Source organism: Cervus elaphus, chromosome 16 (genome assembly GCF_910594005.1).
Source record: "Cervus elaphus chromosome 16, mCerEla1.1, whole genome shotgun sequence".
Classification (NCBI taxonomy): Eukaryota; Metazoa; Chordata; class Mammalia; order Artiodactyla; family Cervidae; genus Cervus; species Cervus elaphus.
The window spans coordinates 37,587,250-37,613,963 of record NC_057830.1 but is presented as its reverse complement, the minus strand read 5'-3'; the positions used below and the strand labels follow the sequence as shown (position 1 = coordinate 37,613,963).

Sequence of the window (26,714 nt, the reverse complement as noted above, 5' to 3'; positions counted from 1 at the left end):
AATAGATTTAAAGGACTAGATCAGATAGACAGAGTGCCTGATGAACTATGGACAGAGGTTCATGACATTGTACAGGAGACAGGGATCAAGACCATCCCCATGGAAAAGAAATGCAAAAAAGCAAAATGGCTGTCTGAGGAGGCCTTACAAATAGCTGTGGAAAGAAGAGAAGTGAAAAGCAAAGGAGAAAAGGAAAGATATTCCCATTTGAATGCAGAGTTCCAAAGAATAGCAAGGAGAGATAAGAAAGCCTTTCTCAGTGATCAACGAAATAGAGGAAAACAACAGAATGGAAAGACTAGAGATCTCTTCAAGAAAATTAGAGATACCAAGGGAATATTTCATGCAAAGATGTGTTCGATAAAGGACAGAAATTGTATGGACCTAACCGAAGCAGAAGATATTAAGAAGAGGTGGCAAGAATACACAGAAAAAAAACTGTACAAAAAAGATCTTCATGACCCAGATAATCACGATGGTGTGATCACTCACCGAGAGCAGACATCCTGGAATGTGAAGTCAAGAGGGCCTTAGAAAGCATCACTATGAACAAAGCTAGTGGAGGTGATGGAATTCCAGTTGAGCTATTTCAAATCCTGAAAGATGATGCTGTGAAAGTGCTGCACTCAATATGCCAGCAAATTTGGAAGACTCAACAGTGGCCACAGGACTGGAAAAGGTCAGGTTTCATTCCAATCCCAAAGAAAGGCAATGCCAAAAAATGCTCAAACTATCGCACAATTGCACTCATCTCACACGCTAGTAAGTGAGTAAGTGAAGTCGCTCAGTCATGTCCGACTCTTTGCGACCCCAAGGGCTGTAGCCCACCAGGGTCCTCCATCTATGGAGTTTTCTAGGCAAGAGTACTGGAGTGGGTTGCCATTTCCTTCTCCAGGGGATCTTCCCAACCCGGGGATCGAACCCAGGTCTCCTGCATTGCAGGCAGACACTTTACCGTCTGAGCCAGCAGGGAGCCCAAAGTAATGCTCAAAATTCTCCTTCAGCAATATGTGAACCGTGAACTTCCAGATGTTCAAGCTGGTTTTAGAAAAGGCAAAGGAACCAGAGATCAAATTGCCAACATCCGCTGGATCATTGAAAAAGCAAGAGAGTTCCAGAAAAACATCTATTTCTGCTTTATTGACTATGCCAAAGCCTTTGACTGTGTGGATCACAATAAACTGTGGAAAATTCTGAAAGAGATGGGAATACCAGACCACCTGACCTGCCTCTTGAGAAATCTGTATGCAGGTCAGGAAGCACCAGTTAGAACTAAACATGGAACAACAGAGTGGTTCCAAATGGGAAAAGGAGTACCTCAAGGCTGTATATTATCACCCTGCTTATTTAACTTATATACAGAGTACATCGTGAGAAGCACTGGGCTGGATGAAACACAGTCTGGAATCAAGATTGCCGGGAGAAATATCAATAACCTCAGATATGCAGATGACACCACCCTTATGGTAGAGAGTGAAGAGGAACTAAAAAGCCTCTTGATGAAAGTGAAAGAGGAGAGTGAAAAAGTTGGCTTAAAACTCAATATTCAGAAAACTAAGATCATGGCATACGGTCCCATCACTTCATGGCAAATAGATGGGGAAACAGTGGAAACAGTGGCTGACTATTTATTTGAGCTCCAAAATCACTGCAGATGGTGACTGCAGCCATGAAATTAAAAGACGCTTACTCCTTGAAAGGAAAGTTATGACCAACCTAGATAACATTAAAAAGCAGAGACATTACTTTGCCAACACAGGTCCATCTAGTCAAGGCTATGGTTTTTCCAGTGGTCATGTATGGATATGAGAGTTGGACTGTGAAGAAAGCTGAGTGCTGAAAAATTGATGCTTTTGAACTGTGGTGTTGGAGAAGACTCTTAAGAGTCCCTTGGACTGCAAGGAGATTCAACCAGTCTATCCTAAAGGAGATCAGTTCTGGGTGTTCAATGGAAGGACTGATGCTGGAACTGAAACTCCAATACTTTGGCCATTTCATGCGAAGAGTTGACTCATTGGAAAAGACCCTGATGCTGGGAGGGATTGGGGTCAGGAGGAGAAGGGGACAACAGAGGATGAGATGGTTGGATGGCGTCACCGACTTGATGGACATGAGTTGGTGATGGACAGGGAGGCCTGGTGTGCTGCGATTCAAGGGGTCGCAAAGAGTCGGACACGACTGAGTGACTGAACTGAACTGAACAGGAAATGTGAAGAATGTAGCCAATGAGCTGGTGCCCCAAGAGCTTGTTATCAAGGGTGATCTACAAGGTCCAAGGTAGAAGAGTGGTAGAATGAAAGAGTTCATAGCCCTGTGTAGCCATCCATTTATTTGTGAATTACCAAAATGCAGAGGATATGAAGATCTCAGATGAAAATGCTATCATAAGACCTTTTCCATTAATTCCTACTCAAAAGAAAATAAGGAAATGAGAGCAAGAAGCATGAATTTCACCTTTGATGAATTTAGGAAAATTGGTTACCCCAAAACACAATTGATAAGGAAGGAAGGCAACGGCAGTGAAAGTCAAACAGGAATGTGGGTAGAGACTGAGAAAGGACACTTCAGATGCTAATGTCAAACAAAGCTGATGAGATAAATGTCACTGTCCTGAGAGTCAAAACCAACTGTCTCTTGTTGAAACAATTGGAACAAACATAGAGTCTGAATATAGACATATCTCTGGACTGTATTTGACAAAGACAGGATGCACAGTAGGCAACTGATGAGGGAATTACCCAGACAAACCAGATGTGTCAGAAGCAGCCAGTTGGGGCTTCCCTGGTGGCTCAATGGTAAAGATTCTACCTGCCATTGCAGGAGACACAGGTCCTATCCCTGGTCTGGGAAGACCCCACATGCTGAGGAGGAGCTAAGCCCTTGTGCCACAACTGTTGAGCCTGTGCACTAGAGCCCAGGACCACAGCTGTTAAGCCTACATGACGCAACTACTGAAGCCCAAGTGCCCCAGAGCCTGTGCTCCACAACAAGAGGAGCCTCCGCAAGGAGAAGCCCATGCACCACAATGAAGAGTAGCCCCTGCATGTGGTGACTAGAGAAGGCCCACACAGAAGACCCAGCACAGCTAAAAGTAAACAAATACAATTATTTTTTAAAAAAGAGTAGTATACACTGTAAGCAATTGTACACTGATTTATGTTGCCCACAAGAAGAAGTAAAGCCTAGAAGACGTCTTCCTACCCCCACCACCACTATTCTTGTGTACAAACACAGGCACATTTTTGAAATAAGAATTCCTGTTGGCCTAGTGCATTGTCCTAGTCACCCTGCTCTCAAACCTCTGGCAAATAGCTGATCCAGGAAAAACTCACTTCAATCAAAGATGAATATTCTCAAAGAGGTATCTAAATATGATTTATACACATAGACCATGAGGAGGGGAAAAAAGTAAAAAATGATAGGCAAGGACACTTACCTGAAAAAAAAAAAATCAATTTTCATGGAACAGATGGTATTTCTGATCAAGTTCTTTGTAATAATAATAATAAAATAATTTCTATATAAAACAATAGCTCAAAACAGAGATGCAATTGCTCAAAGAAAAATAAGTAACACAATACAAAACAATGATATAAGCTGGCACAGTTTATGAAAATTATATGAGAAAAATAAAATCATCTGAGAAATTAAGGCCACATGAGAAGGAATATAGAGGACAAGAGTGAGAAAAGCCAGCACATATATGCTCTAAGTGTCAAGAGAGGCTGGAGAGAATGGGATGGAGGTGAATGATGGACACTGAGGTCTAGCATATGTATAATTGGTGTCTCTAGCAACAATAGCCCTAATGAAGGAACAGAGAATATATTCAATGTTATAATTAAAGGAAAGCTTCCAGAAATAAGAGAACACTTGAATCTACATGTTGAGAGGGAATGCTACATCCCAGGAGAAAATGAATTACACAGAACAATCAATACCAAGACATATCCCAGTAAAGGTACTGGACCTCAGTACCTTTAAGAAAGATACCTTTGGGCAGACAGGCAAAAACACCAAATAATTTATAAGTAGAGGGACCAAGTGCCAATCTACTTCTGTTTTCCAGGCATGATTATTGTGCCCCTTTGACTCTCAATAGCGTTCTGATGTAGAAAAGAAATCATAGAATTGCCGTGGGCAATAAAAAAAAAAAAAAAGAGAATGAGAAAAGGAGCCATGCTTCAGAGACATTCAACACAAGAAGATACTTTTTATAAACTCCTTTGAAGTCCTCAAATAGAGAGAATTTAACTCAGGAAATTTTTATACCTAACTAAACAGCCAGTCTGGCTCAGATGGTAAAAAATCCACCTGCAGTGTGGGAGACCTGGGTTGGGAAGATTCCCTGGAGGAGGGCACAGCAACCCACCCCAGTATTCTTACCAGGAGAATCCCCATGGACAGGGAAGCCTGGTGTTCTGCAGTCCATGGGGTCACAAAAAGTTGGACACAGCTGAGCGACTAAGTACAAACAGCCAGTCAAATAAAAACAGAGCAACCATTTCTTTTTTGGATATGCATAAACCAATTAGTATAATTCTTCCAAGTCCTTCCTGAATAAACTGTAGTAAGCAATCTTCAGCTAACCAAGAAAGAAAAGGTGAAACTGTAACAGACCTGCCCAAACTTAAAATCATCGTATCTTTCCATTCTGTGCAATATGTTTCTTTTTCCCTACTTCAGCTAATGGTATCACAAAATCCAGTAGTCTAACTAGCAAATTGGGAGTTATCCTAGTCACCCTAGTACCCTCATTCTCTCATCTAATCAATCACTAAGTCATATCAAACTGCAAAGCTTTCTTTCAAATCTCTCCTCTACTTTCCATCTCTACTGCCAAGCGTTAGTTCAAATATGACTCACTCTCATCTAGATTGTTGCCATATTCTCCTAGGTTGCAGGAGTAATTTTAAAACATTTATCGATTGGCATGGCACAGACAGAAGCTACAGGGGCTTCCCTGGTGGCTCAGCTGGTAAAGAATCTGCCTGCAATGTGGGAGACCTGTGTTCAATCCCTGGGCTGGAAAGATCCCCTGGAGAAGGGAACGGCTACCCACTCTAGTATTCTGGCCTGGAGTACTCCATGGACTGTATAGTCCATGGGGTCGCAAAGAGCTGACAAAACTGAGCGATTTTCACTCGCTCACTCATGGCACGGACACTGATCAACCAAAAGGATACCAGTCACAGTGATGGTCCAGCTCCCTGGTCCTTGTCAGCTGTCTTTTATCCCTTGCCTAATTGGTCTCCATCATCTGTACTGCAGTTATGATGATTTTCTACAGCATCAAGTGGATCATGTCAACTCCTTGACTCAAGTTCTTTTAATAGTTTTCCATTACATACCTTGTGGTCCTATGGATGAAGACTAAACTCTCTGATGTGATGAAGTTCTTTTAGAACCAGATCCCCGCCTGGTTCTTTAAGTTTCAAATCTTATCACCGTCTCACTTTCAGTGCCCTCAGCCACGCTGAACCTATAAGCTCTTTGAGATTCATGTGTTCAGTCAACAAGTCAAATGGACTATCTGGAATAGGACTGGGATGTACATTCCTCTAAAAGCCCCTGATTCTAGTTCTGGAATGACATCTGAGCATCAACAGAATCTACAGTGTTCCAGGGCCAAGGGGCAAAGTGACTTATTCAACAGGATACAAGCAAGAGATCTCTTATTCCTCACTTCCTTCTCATTTTGAGTTTCCTATGTTTATTAAACAGCCAGTCACTTTATATTATAGACACATTTCATCACTTTTTTGGATTAGTTGACTGACAGTCCCTAAGGAGTGAATTCTCAAAGTGATGCTGTTTCCTATCATTTGTGACACATTAGCTACCTGTCCCCACACACCAAAGCAAGGCTGCCTCTAGGGATCAGAATTCTGTCTCTCATTTGCTGATTTAACAAGTATTCATCGGGCATCTCAAGTGCTGGGTATTTGTTGGGCATCTCAGACATGGCTGGATGTTCTACATCTAGGATTGAGACAGATATGGGCTCTGTTATGAGCCTTCAGTCTAAAGTGGCCCACAAATGACCACAAATTACAACAAGGACACAGAGTCCAGTTAAAGAGACTAGGTGGGAAATATCCATGGTCCTCCCTGAGGAGATGCTACTTAAACTATGACCTGAGGGCTGAGAAGGCACCAGGCAAAGAGGCACAGTGGTGAAGAATGTGCCTGCCAATGCAGGAGACATAAGAGATGCAGGTTTGATCCCTGGGTAGGGAAGATCCCGTGGAGAAGGAAATGGCAACCTGCTTTAGTATTCTTTCCTGGGAAATTATATGGACAAAGGAGCCTGGTGGGCTACAGTCCATGGGATAGCAAAGAGCTGGAGACAACTGAGCAACTGAGCATACACACACACACACACACACACACACACACACACACACACGCACAGTCTAGGCAGACAGCTAGTCTTCGAGGAGAAAAGCAAAACCACAGTAGCTTTCTTTGAATAGTGCTTAGAAATAGCATCTCATCCGGGACTTCCCTGGCGGTCCAGTGGTTAAGACTTTGCCTTCCAATGCAGTGGTTGTAGGTTAGATCCCTCGTCAGGGAGCTAAGATTCCACATGCCTCATGGCCAAAAGCCAAAACATAAAACATAAGCACTATTGTAACAAATTCATTAAAGACCTTAATAAATGGTCTACATTTGAAAAGAATCTTTAAAAAACAACCACAAAAAAAATAGCATCTCATTCACTTATGCAAGGAACACAGTTTCTATGGTTTGCAGATCACTAATCCTTATAGAAAGAAATAAAACCATCTTATTATGAGCAGGCTTGTGAACAGTTTAGTGGAAAGACCACATTCAGAATCCCATTCTCCTAAGTGTGCTATGTCAATTTCCCTTTACTCAACTTTGTCCATGACAGCCTTCCCCTCTGTGGTGCCCACTGACAACCCCTACCACAACATTTCTACCGTCCTTTGAAGGACCACCCAGCTCTATCCCCCCCCACGGGAACTTCTCTGACCACTCCACCTGTGATCACTGTCTTCTCTGGGCTCTATCAGTGCTTCTGTCTTCTTAGACAAGCTATTTTCCATGAATTATTTCCTCCTAGAGGCATGAGACTTGCTCTCTTCCCGTGATCTAAAGCTAAACATCATGTCTCTGTCCAGCCTCCAGTTCTTCACCCTGTACCTGATGGATCAGCTATAACATTTGTTCAGTTTTGCAGTTTCAAATCTAAATAGACTTCTCACCTACCCTAAGAATTCTGTATAACCAAAGTCCAACATTGGAAGTAGGATCATTTGGGTTTTTATGAAGGGATTTGACTAGATGGATACATAAATATATACAGAAAAATACTTAAAGTCATATGTATTCTCTCCTCCAAGTCAGCACCACAGAGCACTTACCAAGTAAGCAAAAACTGTAGTAAAATTTCCCAACAAGAGTTCAGGGACTAGCAGCCATGAAGAAAATCCCTAAACTTAAGTATAAATTCTGCGCCCCGCCCCCCCGCCAAAGAAAGAATAAATCCCAAACTTGATTTTTTCCCACTTAAAAAAAAGAGAGAGACAAGTTCCAAATTATTTTTACAGTACAAAAATTTTATTTTTTGTTAGGATAATTTAAAGTTTAAAACTGAAGTAGACATATTCATTTTACAAACAAGATATTCTTTCATAAGTAAGACCATTAAAAACAGTAAACAAAAAAGCTGTCTTTACAAAAAGCTCTGTGCATAGCAACTTTATACTGTATATAACTGACAAAGCAGAAATGATAAAATGAAACTATACAGTTTGAAAATGAGACCTTACTGTACAAAAGTTAGAGAAGGGGATGGTTTTTAAACCATGCATATTGGAATGTGCAAAGAAAAACTGGGGAGAATATGATGCTGTAACAAAAAAAGAGAGAGAGAGAGATAAATAATGCAGTAAAGTGTCCCTTTAAATGAAAAATCTTAACACAGCTCCTTTTACAAAGATAGGATAGAATTTTTAGTTACCTATAGAAATACTTATTTCAAGTGGCACAAAAATAACCTGGAACCAGAATGATTTAACAGCAATGACTAAAGAGGACAGAGTAGGTTTGTTTTTAATTTATTAGTACACTAAACATTATCCTTACACACATTTGTACACTTAAATAGATCTGTCACTGCTGAGGTTCTAGCTGAATGGTCAAAGATGTCTTGTATTTAGTTACACACATTTTTCGGTGTAAAGCTACCGAGAAATTCTACAATCATTTTGAAGACAGTACTGCACTCATCTTCATGCAAGAGCAAAATTCACAGATTCTAAAAGCAATGCTACTTAAAAAAACATTTCCTTATGTTGGATTGGCTGGAATCCAGATCTAAACATGCTTACTTTCATTCTGCCTTCACTTCTGGATGGTGGTGGTTGTCATCCACACCCTTCCTCTTCCATCAGATTTTTCACTGGGGAACGTTCTCTTGTGTTTCCCTTGTGTTTTTTGTTTTTTGGTGCTTTAGGCCCTGACTGTGAGGGACAGTCAGCAGGATTACAAGCATGCCAGGTTTCCAAACTTGGATTATCATGTGCGTAGAAATAATATTTGGGTCATACAGGGTAGTTCTGGAATAAAGGCAGATAAGACCATTGAGGGTTGAATAGATGTGGGCAAATGGAAGGGAGGGAGAATTTATGGGGTCATCTAAACTTGGCTCAGATGCGCTGAAGATGTTTCTCCAGGAGAGCTGCATCAATTTCTGATTGGAATCCTAACCTGATACCCCAAACTGAAGTCTGTGTATCACCTCTACTGTGGTGTCACTTAGCCAACAAGGGGAACCCTGGCCTGGAAAACAATGACATCCTTATTGGCCATTGAGAGAAGTCTGGATATATCTCCAAGACCACACAGACTTTTAAGACTTAGCCCCATGTTAGCAGCTCCTTCAAGATTTCTCCCGCTAAGAGCTAGTCCCAGAACTTACGAGAGCCTGTCACAGGTCTAGGGAAATACGCTATTTGGAACACGGGTGCCGCTACCCTCTGACTCTGCTAAGAATCTAGGTTTCCATTTCTTCAAATATCAGAGGAGAGAGTTAGGGCTTATAACCTGCCTCTTCCTCATCCTATCACATTCTTGCCTGGAAACTGTGTCAAGCAGGATACATAGTTTTTTTTTTCAGGTGAGTTTAATGCCATGAAAGGGGAAATCTGCAGAGATAAGGAAAGATGTGGACATCCTAATATTGATAAGGAGGAGTCTGAGAGACAGAGTCACCTTCTTCAAACCTGCTTCTGAAGTACTATGGGGCTTACATCTCTATGCTGAAGCAGATCACCAAAGAGGAGGGAATGTGGGGCTCTTAACAGGAAGATTCCACAGGGGCCAGTTGGTTGGGGAAGTCACGTGACTTTGGCTGTCTTTAAGGTGATCCCTGCCTTTTCCTGAGGGTTGCAAAGCCAAGGATGCACTGAGACAGGGGACTTCTCTGCACTTCTCAGGGGAGAATGTGGGAGCTAATGTGAATTCTTAAAAATTATATATTCACAAAGAGTGAATACCAAAAGGGACATGTAGGCTATTAGAAAGCAGACAGAGCTGGGAATGGATGGATGGGTTTGAGTATTTGTGTACGTGCAAGGACTTGCATCTTTGTCTCTGCACCGGGTTGTTCTACATAAGGTACATATTCTTGCCTGCGTGGGTCAATAAAATGATGGAAAAAGAGGGGGATGCGGGACAGGGGATAAGAGTCTAGTAAGTAACTGCAGTAATAATCACACACCTTTTAAACTTGTTACTACCTGTTTGCATCACTTCCATTTTACATCAGGAAGAGAAATTCCTCTCTCTTCCAAAAAGGTCTGAATTTCTACCTCTACTTACAATAAGTTACACATTTATTTATTTAAATAATTGTAAAACATTTTAAAATTTTTCCCTTTTTTTGTTTTTTTTTTGTTTGTTTTTTAAGGAGATTAAACTATAAGCAAACACACATACAACCACATTTCATCATTCGATTCAGGTTTCGTTTTAACAAAGTCTTTCATGCTGGTACCCTGTTTTGTTCAATTTTTTTTTCTGCATAAACTAAATTGGTATCTGAAAGGCTTCATAGAAAATAGAAACTTTCAACTTTTTTTTTTCCTACAAAGAAAAACAAATAGTATCCAAAATATTAAGCATGAATCGTTTGCCAATTTTTTTTTCTTAAATATTTTACAAACATAGGAAGGTGGTTCTCATAATGTTCGTAACAAAGAATTGCATTTCTGCTGTTAGCACTGACTACGTCAATGACATCTTTTGTCCTTGTTCCCAAGAGGGTCAGTTTGTGTAGCTACCATCAGAGCTACATGAGAAACAGGAGACCAGGTTAAGAGGTGGCTCCTTGCAAAGCCAGATCAGTCCATCATGTTCACTTGGGGGCACAACTCTCCCCAGAGAGCTCCTAGTACTTTGTTATTGGTCCATCAGAGTAAGTAGTTTTGTGCTACAAGAAAGCAGTTCTTCCTCTTCTTTACATTGGGGGCACGACAAGTCCAGTCATGGCTGCAAGGAAAGAGTGAACACAAGCGTGAGACTTACAGACTCCTTACATTAATGTCTAGAGCCCAGAGAGAGGGCTAGGGGATGGGATGGACAGTTTGGAACAATCCAGGGTGATGGTACCTTCAGCTGATATGGGAACCCACTGTCCTCAGGTCCCAGGTGGTGCAGTGTAAAGAACCTGCCTGCCAATGCAGGAGATGCAAGAGACTCAGTTTGATCCCTGGGTCAAGAAGAGCCTCTGGAGGAGGAAATGGTAACCCATTCCAGTATTCTTGCCTGGAGCGCTGTGGTCCAAGAGGTCACAAAGAGTCAGGGACACGACTGAAGTGCCTGAGCACCACACTGGTCTAGCAGACAGGCAATGACAGGCACTGAAGCCTTAATCACCGAACGTAACACAAAGCTTGCTGCCTTACTGAATCCCTGAATGTAACACAAAGCTTGCTGAAATTTTGCTTCAGAGGCCAAGAATCATGTTGTTTTATATTAATGGGTTGTATAATTGACATGTAAACATGTACTAAATTGTAATATGGGTATATGTGTAAGATAGTTTTCATTATTAGACTAAAATAACTTTTAGATCATACAGTTTCAAATCACCTAGCTGGAAGAGGAAAATAAATTCCAGGTGCCAAGCCTATTGAGTTACTTACAAGGCATCATTTATAACAAATCAAACTCTCTACCCATCCTGGGTTTCTATCCATTCTAGCTGAAATTTGATGAGGTTTCTAACTGGTTCATCTTCCTTTGGGGTGTACCACTATCTGGGCTTCCCTCATAGCTCAGTTGGTACAGAATCTGCCTGCAATGCAGGAGACCCCGGTTCTACTCCTGGGTCAGGAAGATCCGCTGGAGAAGGGAAAGGCTACCCACTCCAGTATTCTGGCCTGGAGAATTCCATGGACTGTATAGTCCATGGGGTCGCAAAGAGTCAGACACAACTGAGCGACTTTGACTTTCACTATCTGTGATGCCCATTCACTAAGGAATGCTGATTCACTGGAACAGAAGGCTTCATTTAGCCCTAATTTAGGAGTCACCCCAATCTCTACTCTTCACCCCCAATCCAAGTGCAGTGTCCAGTGCTCTAGTCCATCCATCCATCCATCCTAGCCCCTAGTGCCGTATCCATCTGGGCAAGTGGAAAATGCCTATCTGGGTGGTATCAGGTTCAAGGTGTCCCCTTGATATGAGAAATAAAGCAGCGTCCGCACAATGTAGAAAAATCACACACGAAAATGCACCCCTCTGGCCTTGGCTTTCAGGGGATGAACCCACAGAACTTGCACATTCTTGGAACCTGGCAGAGTAGTTTCCTTGTGTCCAAACGTCACACCATATCTAGAATTTGATCCTTTGAGTTTTATTGTCAAAGCCTCATCTAGAGGGCTTATCAAAAATCACTGAAGTGTTTGGCTGAATGTTGTTCACTAGGCTTATAAGCAAATGGCCAAAATTCTTCCTGCTTCTTCCAATATCTCTCTCCACCCACTTCCTTCCTTCCTCCTTCTTTCCTGCCCCTCCCCTCCTCGCTCCTCCTCCCTCTCTCTCTACCCCTTCTCTCTATGCCAGCTCGTCTTCTCAGGCAAGATTGTCAGCCGTCTATTTCCCTGCTCATACAGCCTTTATTGAATGTTTGTGAGATCTGGATTAAGGTCTTACACAGCTAGCAAAGCCTTAATTATTTTTGCCTGTATTACTATATATTGAATCGATGTAACTTTTCAATAAAGGCAGTTCAATTCTGGACACTCCCCGATGATTTGGAGATATAGGAACTCTGGTAATTATCCCAGAGTGTAGGAGGGTTTTGTTTTTTTTAATTATTCTATTTTTTTTTTCTCCTGGAGGGAGCTGGAAAATGAATCTGGCACATAGTGCATGATATTATCTTGACAATCTATACTCATCAACTGTGAATGCCTGATAAATGAGGTGGAAGGTGGGGGAAATGAATAGGGCACGTTGAGCTCCCCGGCAGCAGGTCTGGGGCTCACGTTTTCAACTTTAACTTGTCTATTACACTTCAGCCTCATCAGCCCCTTCCTTTTCCTGCATCCTCAAGAGAGTTATCTAAAGAGCTTATTAAAAGGGAAGAGCCTCTCCGAGAACAAGATCCACTGCATGTCTGGAGAACAACGTATTTCACGGAGTTTGCTTCTTCCTGGTGTCATGTTGGGCACTTGGGTGGGCGAGACTCTGCTCCATGGTGACCCTGACTTCTTGCTTGTAGAAACCATTGCCAGTGTGTACATGCCCATCACTCTGCTGTATTTAAAGTGGATAACCAATAAGGGCCTCCCGTACAGCACAGGGAACTCTGCTCAATGTTATGGGGCAGCCTGGATGGGAGGGGAGTTTGGGGGGAAATGGACACCTGTATATTATGGCTGAGGCCCTTTGATGTTTGCTTGAAACTATCACAACATTGTTAATCGGCTACACCCCAATGCAAAATAAAAAGTTTTTTTAAAAAAGAAACTGTCACCAACAGACAGAAAGCAAAAGTTAATTGGGAGAATGCGTAACCACATTGTCCAATCTCTTTTTACCTTTGACATTTTATGGGAATGTAACAGTTACTCTTCAGTTCAGGTATGGATGAATGCTGAAGAGAGGAACTACGATAATATTTCTGTCCCCGGAGAGACTAAGGGCTGCCAGAACTCAGGCTCTGGGGTCAAAATGTCTGAGTTCTTCAGTCACTGGCTGTGTGGTCCTGGGTGAGCTCCTTAACTAGACATGGTGATAATTGTATGACCTTTGCCTTTGGCTCACAGGATGCTGGAACAAGATAATTTGTGTCAAGTGCTCGGTCCAGCATCTTACACGTGGGGTCCAGACATGGTCCATGAATCTTGGAGAGTGTTGGCTGTGCAATCTTCCTGCGGGCAACTGAGACCACCTCACCTTACAGCAGGAGAAGAGAAGAACCTCCCTCTCAGCCTGTGATTTTCAGGCTCCACCTCAGACCACCTTTTCACTCTCCCACTGTCTGTCCCTAAAGAGACGGAGCATCCTGCCGTTCAGCCGCTGCCACCCCAGGCCCCTTCATTCAGCGGCTGCAGGCAGCACGTTCAAGGTCAGCTTGGCTCTGTCTCTGCACCAACCGGACACTTGGTGTTGCTGGACCTTGAACTGCTGGTCACTTGGTCCAAATGAGGAAGAACAGGACTGAGGCTTCTGAAAGGCATCCTTTGTCAGCCCCAGCCTCTCTCTGCCAGGCACGTCCTTCGCTTTTCCTAGTTCTTCACACACGTAACTTCTCAACAGCTTTGAGAGAGAGCAATCAGTTCTCTGTTTAACAGTCTAGGAACCCAAGGTTCTTGATGACAGTGCCTAGTACGGATGCCCCAGCACGTGGGAGGCTGAGCTCCAATTCTGGCAACATCTGATGAAGTCAAGTTCATATACAAGGACATACTGTGTAGCTAGCACAGGGAACTCTGGTTAATGTCACGCTCCACTGTTCCAGCATTCTTCCCACTGTGGGTAGTCTTTGAGGTTCTCCGAAGAATTCTCTCTTATTTCTCCATACACAACTTTATATTTTCATAGTTCTTTCTAAGTTTTTTAGTCTCCAATTCCTAACTTAAGTGTCCTTTTTGTTCTCTTCTCCTTCTCTTCCACCTTTTCCTTCTCCAGCCCTTCCCCACCCTCCTCCTCCTTCTTAAGGTTCAAATCACCAGGGGAATTTGGAGGGAGTTGTAAGACTCCAACCTGGAGGAGGGAAGGGCAACCCACTCCACTTTCCTTGCCTGGAGAACCCCATGGACAGAGATGCCTGGCGGGCTATGGTCCATAGGGTCATACAACTCCATTCTGACCAGTGGACCACAGAGGGCCTTGGGCATGCAGCACAGTGGGGATTCCAGGCCATGGCAGCCAGTGAAAAATTTGTCCTGGCCTCTCTGAGGGCCAAGAGCCAGGTAGGACCCCAAGGTGGGTCACCCTGGATACCACAGACCCAAAAAATCTGAGTCGACTAGCTCTGCCCCCCCAACTCAGTCCCTGCGTGAGAGAGGGCTGGCAGGTGGCAATCAAGTTATGCTTTTCTGCCTCCAAGTGAAGCTGAAAATATTGGCAAGAGTTGCCTGGAGGGAGGGAAAAGCCGTACCCTCCCTTTCCTCCTCTGACACTGGCACTCACCCTTAGCCCTTCTTGGGCCTCTCACTCTGCACTTCCCTGATGAGACCTGTGTGGCCCCCACCAGACTTAAGGGACATGACTAAAATCATAAGACTTGGAAAGGGGAGACATCACTGCTGAAGAGGTGGTGGGGAAGGGGAAGATGTGGCAAAAATTCAGCAATTGTTATACTTACAATGGATAACCAACAGGGACCTGCTATAGAGCTCAGGGAACTCTGCTCAATGTCACTGGCAGCCTGGCTGGGAGGGGAGTTTGGGGGAGAATGGATACATGTATATGTATGCTGAGCTCCTTAGCTGTTAACCTAAAACTAACTGTTAATCAGCTATGTTGTTCTTTAGTTGCTAAGTCCCGTCTGACTCTGCGACCCCATGGACTGTAGTCCGCCAGGCTTCTCTGTCCATGTGATCTCCCAGGCAAGAATACTGGAGTGGGTTGCCATGCCCCACTTCAAGGGATCTTCTTGACCCAGGGATTGGACCCACATCTCTTGCATTGGCAGGCAGATTCTTTACCACTGAGTCATCCCCATACTCCAATACAAAATATGGAAATATATATACTACCGTATATAAGATAGATAGCCGGTGGGAACTTGCTCTGTGACTCAGGGAACTCAGACTGGAGCTCTGTGACAACTTAGAGGGGTGGGTGGGAGGGGACATATCAGCTATGGCTGACTCATGTTCACGTATGGCAGAAACCAACATAATATTGTAAAGCAATTATCCTTCAATTAGAAATAAAGAAATTTTTCCCCCTTTATTTATTTATTTTTTCAGTGGGCTTTGTCATACATTGATATGAATCAGCCATAGATTTACACGTATTCCCCATCCCGATCCCCCCTCCCACCTCCCTCTCCACCCGATTCCTCTGGGTCTTCCCAGTGCACCAGGCCCGAGCACTTGTCTCATGCATCCCACCTGGGCTGGTGATCTGTTTCACCATAGATAATATACATGCTGTTCTTTCGCAACATCCCACCCTCACCTTCTCCCACAGAGTTCAAAAGTCTGTTCTGTACTTCTGTGTCTCTTTTTCTGTTTTGCATATAGGGTTGTCGTTACCATCTTTCTAAGAAATAAAGAAATTTTTAAAAATCCAGCAACTGTCCTCCTATTCCAGTCTGGAGGTAAGGCCATCATGGGGAAGGTTCTGGGCATGTCCCCTCATGCTAGGCTAGAAAGCACTGGCCTTTGATGAGAGACAGGGCAGTGGAGATGCTCAGCCTCAGGCTCAGCCTGCTTCTCACTGAATCTGACATCTGGATGAAAAGCAAAAATAAATATATATATATATATATATATTTTCCCTTCAAATATACAGATGTTTCCAACTATTCCCATGCTGGGTGGCATGTAGACCCAGCTGCTTTGTCTCATTAGAAGCAAAAGAATTTTCAGGGGCTCTTCTGAGGGCTGGGTTTTCAAATCTGATTTCACAGTTCGTCTGTCAAATCACTTGACTTCGAGACGGCACCATCACTCTCATGGTAGAAATGTGGCAGGAACATGCCATACCTCCCGGAGCCATGCTCGGCCCCACCTAGCGAAGACACCCTCACAAGCATCCCCCTCACAAGGCTTGGGGTCCCCCGTGCAATCAGAAAGCCACCAGGCAGATGCCGTTCCAAGGTCAACACAGTCCATCGAGGCTGTGCTGACCTCAGAGGCTTTGATCCACGAGGGGTTACCCGAACCTCTGCCCTCTTTGGTTTTATCCAACACCGCCTGTCGTGAATGTTTGCGTGTCAAGATGCAAGGAGCAGCCTAAAAATAATGTGGGACGTCAGGCTCCTCCAGTGCTCAGCAGTTTCCAATTTGCTCTCGCGCCATCAGCTGCTCCCATTCACAAGGAGGTGATTAGATTCTCATGTGCTCATCACATGCGTGCTACATCATGTCATATTGTATTTTAGGACATCACTGAAGAACAGGTCTGATGGGTGATATTAATACTTGTTCTGAGACACAGTATATCTTTTTTCCTTTCTTCTCTACCCCACCCCTGATCGGGCACCTGCTATCAATTTCACCAGCATGAAACCAGAATTCTCAGAACTCGCTGGTTGCTTCTGATGGATCTTGTCGATTGGTGCCACGTGACTGGGAACACAGTGTGGGTGGCAAGCCGATTCACGTGGCACCTGCTGTAGTGGGCAGGTACCTTAAGGGAAACAGTGACATGGTCTTATGAAAAGCAAGGTCTGGAGGGCTTCCCTGGCAGCTCAGTGGTGAAGAATTCGCCTGCCAGTGCAGCAGACACAGGTTTGATCCCTGATCCAGGAAGATCCCATGTACTGTGGAGGAACTACGCCCATGCACCCCAACTACTGGGCCTGTGCTCCAGAAGCTGGGAGCCGCAACCACTGAGGCCCGACACTCTAGAGCTTGTGCTCAGCAACAAGGAAAGCCCTCACACCACAACTAGAGAGCAGCCCTCACTTGCTGCAATTAGAGAAAAGTTTCCACAGCAATGAAGACCCAGAAGAACTTTATAAAAAAAAAAAAAGCAACATCTGGAGAGTCCGGACACTCTGTTCTTAGTTTCTCAGTCGTGTCTGACTCTTTGCAACCCTGTGGACTGTAGGCACTCGAAGCTTCTCTGTCCCTGGGGATTGTCCAGGCAAGAATACTGGAGTGGGTTGCCATGCCCTCCTCCAGGGGATCTTCCCAACCCAGGGATTGAACCCAGGTCTCCCACATTGCAGGTGGATTCTTTATCATCTGAGCCACCACCCTACCATAGTTAATTCTGTGTCCCTGCAGAGTCGTCTGACTCCTCTATTATTCCCCCATCTTGCCCTAGGATAGAGAACTAGCCCAGTTCTACAAGCCATGCTGGTCCCACACGGAGAACACCAGAGCATCTCCTTGTAGGGAAATGGCCAGAGATACAGAAGGATGCAGGGCTGCTTGCTCCCACTTCGTGGACTCTGTGGCCCATGGACCGTGCTGACTCCCAAGATGCTACAGCTTGCTTACCTCTGAATCCATTTCCATTGCCACTGGAGCAGGCAGGCGAAGGGGAGCCTTGGGGCCTGATGACAGGGGCAAAGGCACTCTTCTGTTTGACAGCAGGAAAAACTGAAGAGGAAAACGGGAGGATGGAGGATGTGCTGGAAGATCCAACAGTGGGACTTGATGACATGACTGGAAAGCAAAGGACAGTCCTTCTTTAGAAAGAGAAAGATCTGGAGTTATGTTCTTTCTTCAGTACATACAACCAGTACATACTGACTGCAAACTACGCGTTTGTTCCAGGCATTGTTCCAGATTCCAGGGATTTGAGAAGAAGTTGAATGTGACAACGACCCTGCCCTGTCCCTTGGGAGGAAGAGCCAAATGAAACAGTGAGTAGGGTCATCATCCTATTGGAGGAGCGACCATGATGCTAAGGAGATACATCCGGGCAGGGTGCTTTTCTGCCTGGAAGAGTCAGGAAGGCATCAGTAGGAGGTCATATTGTGATAGGTCTTAATCCACAAGTACTTGGTTGGCCAAAATGTTTGTTCAGATTTCTCTGAAAGGTATTGTAGAAAAACCCAAACAAACTTTTTGGCTAACCCGATAGAAGCTCAACACGAGAAGGCTAAGACCAACCTCTGAAAAATGATCAAGTCTACTAAAAAACAGAAACTTCTTTTTTTTTTTTTAAATCCTAAAATGTAATCCTGTCTGGGAGCCATGTGTCTCCCTGGCAGTTCTCAGGGCGCCAGAGATTTGCTCTGTAGGGTAGGCATCTTCTCGGAGCATGCCATCTCTATGGGCCACTTCCTCATTAAATGTAAAAGTTTATTAACAGTGAAGAGATTACCTCCCTTCTCCCTCTACTTTCAGAGCTCCTGGGAAATAAAGCTGCAAGTCAGCCTCCTCTGATGTAATGTGTAGAAAAAAAACACACCAGTATTAACATTAAAATGACTTCAAGGAAGCCAAAATTTAACTGTTGTGATTTCCAAGAAAAATAAAGGCAACTTACAGAACAAAGTGCCCCACCTCTTAATGTCAGATACTCCACCAACTTACATCATACAAGAAGATAATTTTCTTCCAGGTTCAATTTGCTCGAAAAAGAGGTAAACTTGAGTTCACACACGTAAAATTGTTAGAGATAGCATTTTACAGTATATGGTCAAGTTTCAGGGGCTCATTCTAGCATAATGTCCAGAATTCTGAACTGTCCCAAGTCATATGACTTAAGAATTACTGGAACCTAATGGCAAAGGCCACAATAAATGCTAAGAGTGCTGACTTCTACTTCATATCATCAGTAGTCCAGACAGTCCACAAGTAAATCTGAAATTGAGGACATGAATGTGAGTTAATGTTTCAAGTATAACGTGTATTTTGGAGGGCCGGTGTTCAGATGGCCTTTGCAAGACTCCATCCTCATTTTTCCCCTCTCCCTATAAACATAGACATTCAACTGTGCTCACACAATTGCATATATAAAGCAATAATGCGGCATGCCTCCCATGCAATGTCTTTTACAGCCAATCTACAAACCAAAGACTTAAAAAAAAAAATCTTTATCTAAAAACTGCTCATCCTGAAGTGGTCCTGATTTACAGGGCAATGCAAAAGGAAGCACTGGAATACATCCCAGTCTTCAAAAGAAAAAAATTGGTGGTATTTGTAGCAGCAGTGGTAAAGAATCTGCCTGCCGATGCATTAGACATAAGAGACAGGGGTTCGATCCCTGGGTCAGGAAGATCCCCTGGAGGAGGGCATGGCAACTCACTCCAGTATTCTTGGCTACAGAATCCCATGGACAGAGGAGGCTAGTGAGGTCGCAGTCCACGGGGTGGCAAAGAGTCGGCTATGACTGAAGCAACTTAGCACGCACGCACATGGGGTAGGAGAGAGGCTTAAGCCTGGAGCATGGGTTTTATTCACGGTCCAAGTCAGTCTCCTCTCTAGCCTTGGTTTTAGCATCAGTGAAATGTGTGTGCGCGCACAGGGTGAGTGGCTGGGCCTCTCCTCTTTCTGTGAGGCACAGAATTAGAGGCCAAAGGAAAGCTGGTATGTGGAAACCCCTGATTCTGACCACCATCCAGTCTCTGACATACCATATGATCCATGTGGGTCCCAAAGTGGTGCCTTGGCTTCTGGGTCTGCAACAGCAGAATCTTCCCTCATAGAGCATGAGAGGGGAGGGGTTTTATAAAGTGAATTAGGCGCGCACACACACACATGCACACATATACTTAATTCCACTTATATTCAGCATACGAGTCATTTCTAGTAACAGATCCTAAAGTATGCTTACTAGCGTGGCCACCTCTCAGTGGGAAAGGAGTCATCTCAGACTTCACCAAGTGACACAAAATTGCTGCAGAGTTGAATAAACACAGAGCTGTAAAGTGCCCATTTAAAATATTTTAAACAAAATGTTCGCAAAATGTCAGATTATATAAAAATTTAAAATGTAATACTTTTATAATAAAAATCCTAAAAGGAATTTTAATATGCATATGTTAGCAAACATAATTTCTATGTTTATTTTAAAAAATGCTGTAAGAGCCAGGAGTTTCATTAAAATTTTTTTAAAGAAGTCTTAATATCTTAACAGACATTAAAACTTATTATAGATCTACACCAGTGAAATCAGTGTTAGACCAGCATAGAAATAGGCAGACAAATCCTTGGAGAAAATAGAGTCCAGAAATAGACCTGGATATATAGGAGAATTAAAACTTAATAAAGGGGACATTTCAAATTAATGGGGAAATAAACACATAGTAACAATACACTAACCATTTGGAGACAAAATTTAGAGTGCTTCCTCATATTAAACACAAAAATAAATCTAAATAGATTAAAGGGTTATTTTTAAAAACAAAATTATAAAGGAGCTAGTAGAAAAATGAGGAAGTTATATAATTTAACTCATCCTTTTCACCACCCCAAAGCCTAAACAGAACATCATAAGATAGATTTGTCATATAACCAAAAATTTCTATAACACATACAGAAAAGGCAAATGACAAATTAGGAAAAATATTTTTCATAATTTATTTAGATATATTCAGATCCTCAGTAGCTAATAGGTTTTTATAAACTAATCAGAAAATGTCCCAATAGGAAAATAGGCAAAGGACATGAAAAGAAATGTCACAGAAGGAAAAATGAAAAAAACCAAAAGGCCTTTATAGACCTATAGATGGTCAGACCAATTAGTAATCAGATGCAAATTAAAACAGTAATGAGATGTTATTTTCCACTTGCCAGATTGATAAAGATTAAGAAAAAATTAAGAGGGCAGGGAAACAGATACTCTCCTTTTCTAAGGGGAGTGCTAACCTCTCTGGAGGAACTTTGGTAATATGTATCAAAGTATTTGAAAACGTCCATGTCTTTTAACCCAGTAATTTAATTTCCAGAAATTAATTCCAAGGAGGTAATCATAAATGTGCAAAAAAAAAAAAAAATTCCAAGGACATTTTTATAATCATGAAAAACTGGGAAATAAGTGAAATGACTAGCAATAGGATAAACTATATTAAATCCATAAAATGGAACATTATGCAAATGTTAAAACTAAGATTAGAGAAGAATATTTAATGGCATGGAAAGATATGCATCCTCAGATGAGTAAAGCAGAATACATAATAATATAGACAATGAACCCACTTTCACTTTTTGAAAAAACATACAAAGCAAAAGTGTAATAGGATGTGATGGGCATCCCTGTTTGTTTTTGTTTTTTTTTTTTTGGCTGTACTATGTGGCTTGTTGGATCTTAGCTCCATGATCAAGGACTGAACCTGGGCCCTCCACAGTGAGAGATCGGAGTCCTAACCACTGGACTGCCAGGGAATTCCCACATCCAAATTTTTAACGACATTATCTACCAGACAGGATTGTGAAAATTCTTGAATTTCTTCCTTTTACTCTTCCATATTTTCAAAATTTTCTATAATGAATGTGTATTACTTTTGATGTAGCAGAAAAAAGTAAAAGCTGTTAAAAGAAACAAATGGAAAAATCTCTTATTTCTTTGGGAAAAAATAATACAATCCTTAGCAAGAGACATAATAGCCTTCCTGACATTAACATTTCTCTTCAATCTAAGGCTTAACTGCCTGTAAACAAGGTTACCTGTTAACCTTTCTGCTACAAAAAAAGCAAAGCACCAATAAATTTTCAAATTCCTGGGAAAACCTTGTTGATTGTAGTTAACTTTGCAATGTAAACGTCACTCCTAATATCTGTTTTCCATTCTTAGAACACAGGTCTATATCACTGCTGAATTTTATGGAGCCTAGCTTCATATCTGTGACTTGGAGAATTTTGTCATTTTTCTTCTACTCTCTTTTTCATTGATCTTATGGCAGAAGCCCATTAGCTGTGCATCAGAGCAGACGCTGCAATTTTCAAAATAAATCTATCCATGACTGCAAGGCTTACTTTAAAAGTTACCACTGGTTACCTCCGCAAAGAAATAAAGTATGTCATTTTTGTTTTCTTTTTATATAGAAATGCTTTCCAAAATGTCTATAATGAGGTTACAACTGTCATTTTGTTCAGTTGCCAAGTCATGTTCAGCTCCTTGTCATATGATTTTTCCCCCTTTCTGAAGAAAAAGACAATAGGAAACACACCAAAGTATTAACAAGGTGTTTTTGTTGTTCGTTTGTTTGTTTTGTTTTAATGGCAGGAGTAATGCTTTCTTTTAAGAGCTATTGTCAGGACTTTCCTGGTGGTCAAGTGGTTAAGAATGCACTAGCCAATGCTTGGAACACAGGTTGGATCCCCGATCCAGGAGCTATGATCCCACAGGCCTTGGAGCAGCTAAGCCCCGTGGGCCACCATTACCAAAGCCTGCACTCTATAGAGCCCGTGGTCCACAGCGAGAGAAGTCACCGCAATGAGAAGCCCCTGCTCATCACAACTAGAGAAAGCCCAAGCAGCAACACAGACCAATGCAGCAAAAATAGATGAATACATATTTTTAAATAATAATAAAATAAAAACTATCATCACCTGTGTTCTAAATGTTCTACATATTCATTTAATACCCTACAATAGAAAAAATGTCTTGATATTTATTTTTCGAAAATATGAAAACCCTGAGGTCTGGGGCATAGTCCAAGACTGTGTATGTAAGTGAAGTAAGAGTCCCTGTGATGACCTAGAGGGGTGGGATGGGGTGGGACTTGGGAATGAGGTTCAAGAGGGAGGGGACATGTACATACTTATGGCTGATTCATGTTGAGGTATGGCAGAATCCAACACGGTACTGTACAGCAATTATCCTCCAATTAAAAATAAATAAATTAAAAAAAGAAGAATCCCTGCGGACAGGTTGGATTCTGTCTGTATAGATCCTGTTTCAAACTTGGCACTGCTTGGTAAGTATTCAACTTTGGAAGAAGTGGTTCCCTTGGGAGTTTCAAGCTTGTCGAGTAGAACATCTTTGGGGACACCAGTGTGTATCGTTGTAGGAAAGTTGATCACGCATATTTGAAAATTTCTCTGGACACCTCTCTCTGCGGATAGAGACCAAAGGAAAGGCCAGTGCTTCTGGCCCAGAAATCTCTTGTGAACATGGGGAGTTCAGGAAAAACCACTTTTCTGCTTCTTAGGATTGATCGGCTCACACGGTTCCAGCTGGAACTCACTGGGCACACATCCTTCTTTGCATCGAGCCATTGCATTTGTTGGCGTGAAGGCGTCTGTCAGCATTTCATTATAACCCCCTATTGTCAGGGGTTTAGAATTCAGCCATAAAAACTTGCACTGAGCTGGAACTTGGCACACACCACTACCGCCAGGAAGTGAAGTTTGTATGTGAAATTGAAAAAACATCTGTTTGGCCATTTTTGAAGTGGTGTGAGAGCAAAAGCAGTGAAGATGCAGGGTTTTGATACGCTGCGTTGGCCGCAAGAGCAAGTCAACCTGACCAAGAGGCTTGACTTTATTTCTTTTTTAATGTCTCTGGCAAGTGATTGCTCCATGGCATGCCCTGGCCACATCAGACCAGTTTAAAAAATAAAATGAAAAATCAGAAGGGTGTTTTCAGACACAAGCAACTGAACTGATGAAATGGTATCCCCTGAGCCTTTTAGTTTCTTTTTTGTATTTCCCAGAGAATTTGAGACGTAGGTGGGTAGAAATACAGGTCATGTGCTATTGTAATGGACTCCATGGGGTATTCGGTTTTTTCGCAGAATGGAATTTTATTGTAATAGGATGCACTGTTTGGAATCCCATTCCAAATCTGCAGTTCCTTCAGACCTTCCCTCAAAAAAGGAAGGCGAAAGGGGTCTCACAGACCCAGTAGGAAATAAAAGAGGACCTTATCTAATGTGTTTCCCTCCCTCTGGGCAGGGCGCCTTCCTCTTTCTATCTGTGGATGCTCTCTTGTTTTAATCGGTGATTTGAAGACTTGGGGTGTTACTGTTTTCTTGTAGCAGTGGGATTGAGTGATCAAGAAAGGAAAGTGGACGAAGTTGTCACCGGCTGGGATGGAAAGGGTCCCTTCCTATTGAATGAATTATCTAGTAAGAAACATCACACCATCAACATCTGATGGGCAATTTTATTCATCCATTCACTCTTTCTCCCTCTCTCTCTCTCTCTGTCCATCCACACCCCACCCACCCCTTCCTGTCTTACTTTCCTCCTTCTCCCTCCCTCATCACCACACTTAACCCTACATTGTTATATTAACCTTTTTTTTTTTTTTTTGGCCATGCCATGCGCATGTGGGATCTTAGTTCCCTAAACAAGGACTGAACCCATGATCCCTGCATTGGGAGCACGAAGTCTTAACCCCTGGACCACCAGGAAAGTCCCTATATTAACTATTTTTGATCTACAAAAATGACAGTTTCACATAGTTTAACCTAACATACACATTTTATTCTTAAGTGTATGAACATAATGAAATTGCACATTTTGAGACATCAAAAAGAGATAATTCCCTATGGCTCAGCCCAATAGTATGCTATAAATACATGAAATATCTTAATATGATTGAATAATTTAAAAACATGATATCTTGGATCTGATGACACATGTTCTAGCCCCATTTTTTACTGTTTATTGGCCATGAGCCCTTGAAATAACCTTTCATATCTTAGAAGAGAAAAATGATGATGATACTAGTAAAATAAATTATATTAATTAATATAATTATATAAATATGTTAATTATATACACATAATAAATTATTATATCCATGTGTGCATGCTCAGCCACTTCAGTTGTGTCTGACTCTTTGCAACTCTATGGACTGTAGCCCACTAGGCTCCACTGTCCATGGGATTCTCTAGGTAAGAATACTGGAGTGGGTTGCCATGTCCCAGGGATCTTCCCATCCCAGGGATCAAACCCATGTCTCTTGCATCTCCTGCATTGCAGGTGGATTCTTTACCACTAGCACCACCTGGGAAGCCCCTTTCATAAGGTTATTGTGAAAATCTGATGGGACTCACGTGTGAGCACGCTTGTTAGGCTATAAGGCTGAATGTAAATGTAAATTACTTGTACTGTTGTGACCGTTATCATAGGATGTTATTTATACAGTGGTTCTTCTGCCCTTGCATCCCTTGTAGGGGCTATTAAGATGTGGTCCTTCTGCACATGGGGTCCGCTCTCCACCTGGATGCATGGGAGAATCTCTCCAAGGTCTCAGCCACTGAAAAATCAAGTTTCTCCTGAGCTTTGACTACTACTATTACTACTAATGTGTGGACATAGAATTTTATAAGAAATAGTGTTTCTCTCTTTGCCTTACCATCTTGTAAGCCAGGGGTCCCCAACCCCCAGGACCAGTCCTGGTCCATGGCCTGTTAGGAACCGGGCTATACAGCAGGAGATGAGCAACAGCAAGCAAAGCTCCTCTGTATTTGCAACCACTTCCCCTCGCTTGCCTTACCGCCTGAGCCCTGCCTCCTATCAGATCAGCGGCGGCACTAGACTCTCATAGGAGTGTGAACCCTAACCCTAAAATCAAAGTGGAACATCCTGAGATTGCTGCAAGACAGCAATAAAGCACACAATAAGTATAATGTGCTTGGATCATCCCGAAACCATTCCCTGCCCCCTAGTCCATGGAAAAACTGTCTTCCACAAAACTGGTCCCTCATGCCAAAAAGGTTGGGGACCGCTGTTGTAAGCCTCTGAACCAAGTTAATGACTCCCTTGAACAGACCCAAAGGCATCACACTAACCCTTGGATTCATCTAATTTTCCTATCCATGTGTTTTTCTTTTATCTGTTTCTTATAGTTTCCATTTTATACTTTCATACTGCTCATATGATTATTAATATTCCCCCCATACATTTTTGGAACAAGAGAAGGTAAAAACAAGTAAGGAAATAAATGAGGCAAACAACCACTTGTTTCCCTCAGTCCCTCTGATCTAACTGACCTGGACCATCTGACAGGTCACAACGCAGAACGCATGTCTCCGTGAAATGGCCCTTGCCACTCCATGGACCTTGCCACTGCCTTTCTGTCTGTGGAAAACTTTAGTCAAGGAATAAGTTTAATCAGAGAAATGTGGAAACAAAGGAAAATAGAGGACACTAAATAGTAATAATGTAGTCATTGAGCATACTCAAGGACTTTCAGTTCTTTCTCAAGGGCCATAGATAATATTCTGAGTCCTATCCTGTGAGCTGTCTTATAGATACTGAAATCCCAGGTGGAGAAGTTTACTACATCATGACCAGACTGTACCCAGGACATGAGCTACCACAATTCTGAGAACTGGCCACAGAGAAATGGGAACAAATGGACCCTAGAACTAAAGATTAACTGTACCTGGTCAATCAAGATGATGCTGGTCAGACCACCATGGACCAATCTGAAGATTACTTATCAGAGCTGATTCCTGTTTCCAGGTTTAGTCCTACCCACCCCCCACCCTGCCCACCTTCTGTCTATAAAAGCTCTTGACCCAGTGCTTGTCAGTGGGAGGAGGCGGGGGGGACTCAGCCTTTGGACAGATGTGTGCCAACCACCCCCCACCCCACCCGGCTGCCAGCATCTGAAATTAAGTAAATTTTCCTTTCCAC

The 26,714-nt window shown here is 42.6% G+C and overlaps 1 protein-coding gene and 1 non-coding gene across 2 annotated transcripts in view; both read right to left on the bottom strand.

Moving 5' to 3' along the window:
- Positions 1-901: 901 nt before the first annotated feature.
- On the bottom strand, positions 902-973 carry TRNAC-GCA. Its single transcript has one exon. It is a non-coding gene; the product is annotated as a tRNA-Cys (tRNA).
- Positions 974-7,565: 6,592 nt separating this feature from the next.
- The window catches only part of EBF2 (EBF transcription factor 2), a 218,350-nt gene continuing 199,201 nt past the window's right edge, over positions 7,566-26,714 (bottom strand). Inside the window, exons 15-16 of the mRNA XM_043927735.1 lie at positions 17,667-17,834; positions 7,566-10,521 (exon numbers count right to left, since the gene is read on the bottom strand). Coding sequence (XP_043783670.1) covers positions 10,490-10,521; positions 17,667-17,834 — 200 coding nt within the window. The 3' untranslated portion in view covers positions 7,566-10,489. The remainder of the gene's footprint in view (positions 10,522-17,666; positions 17,835-26,714) is intronic.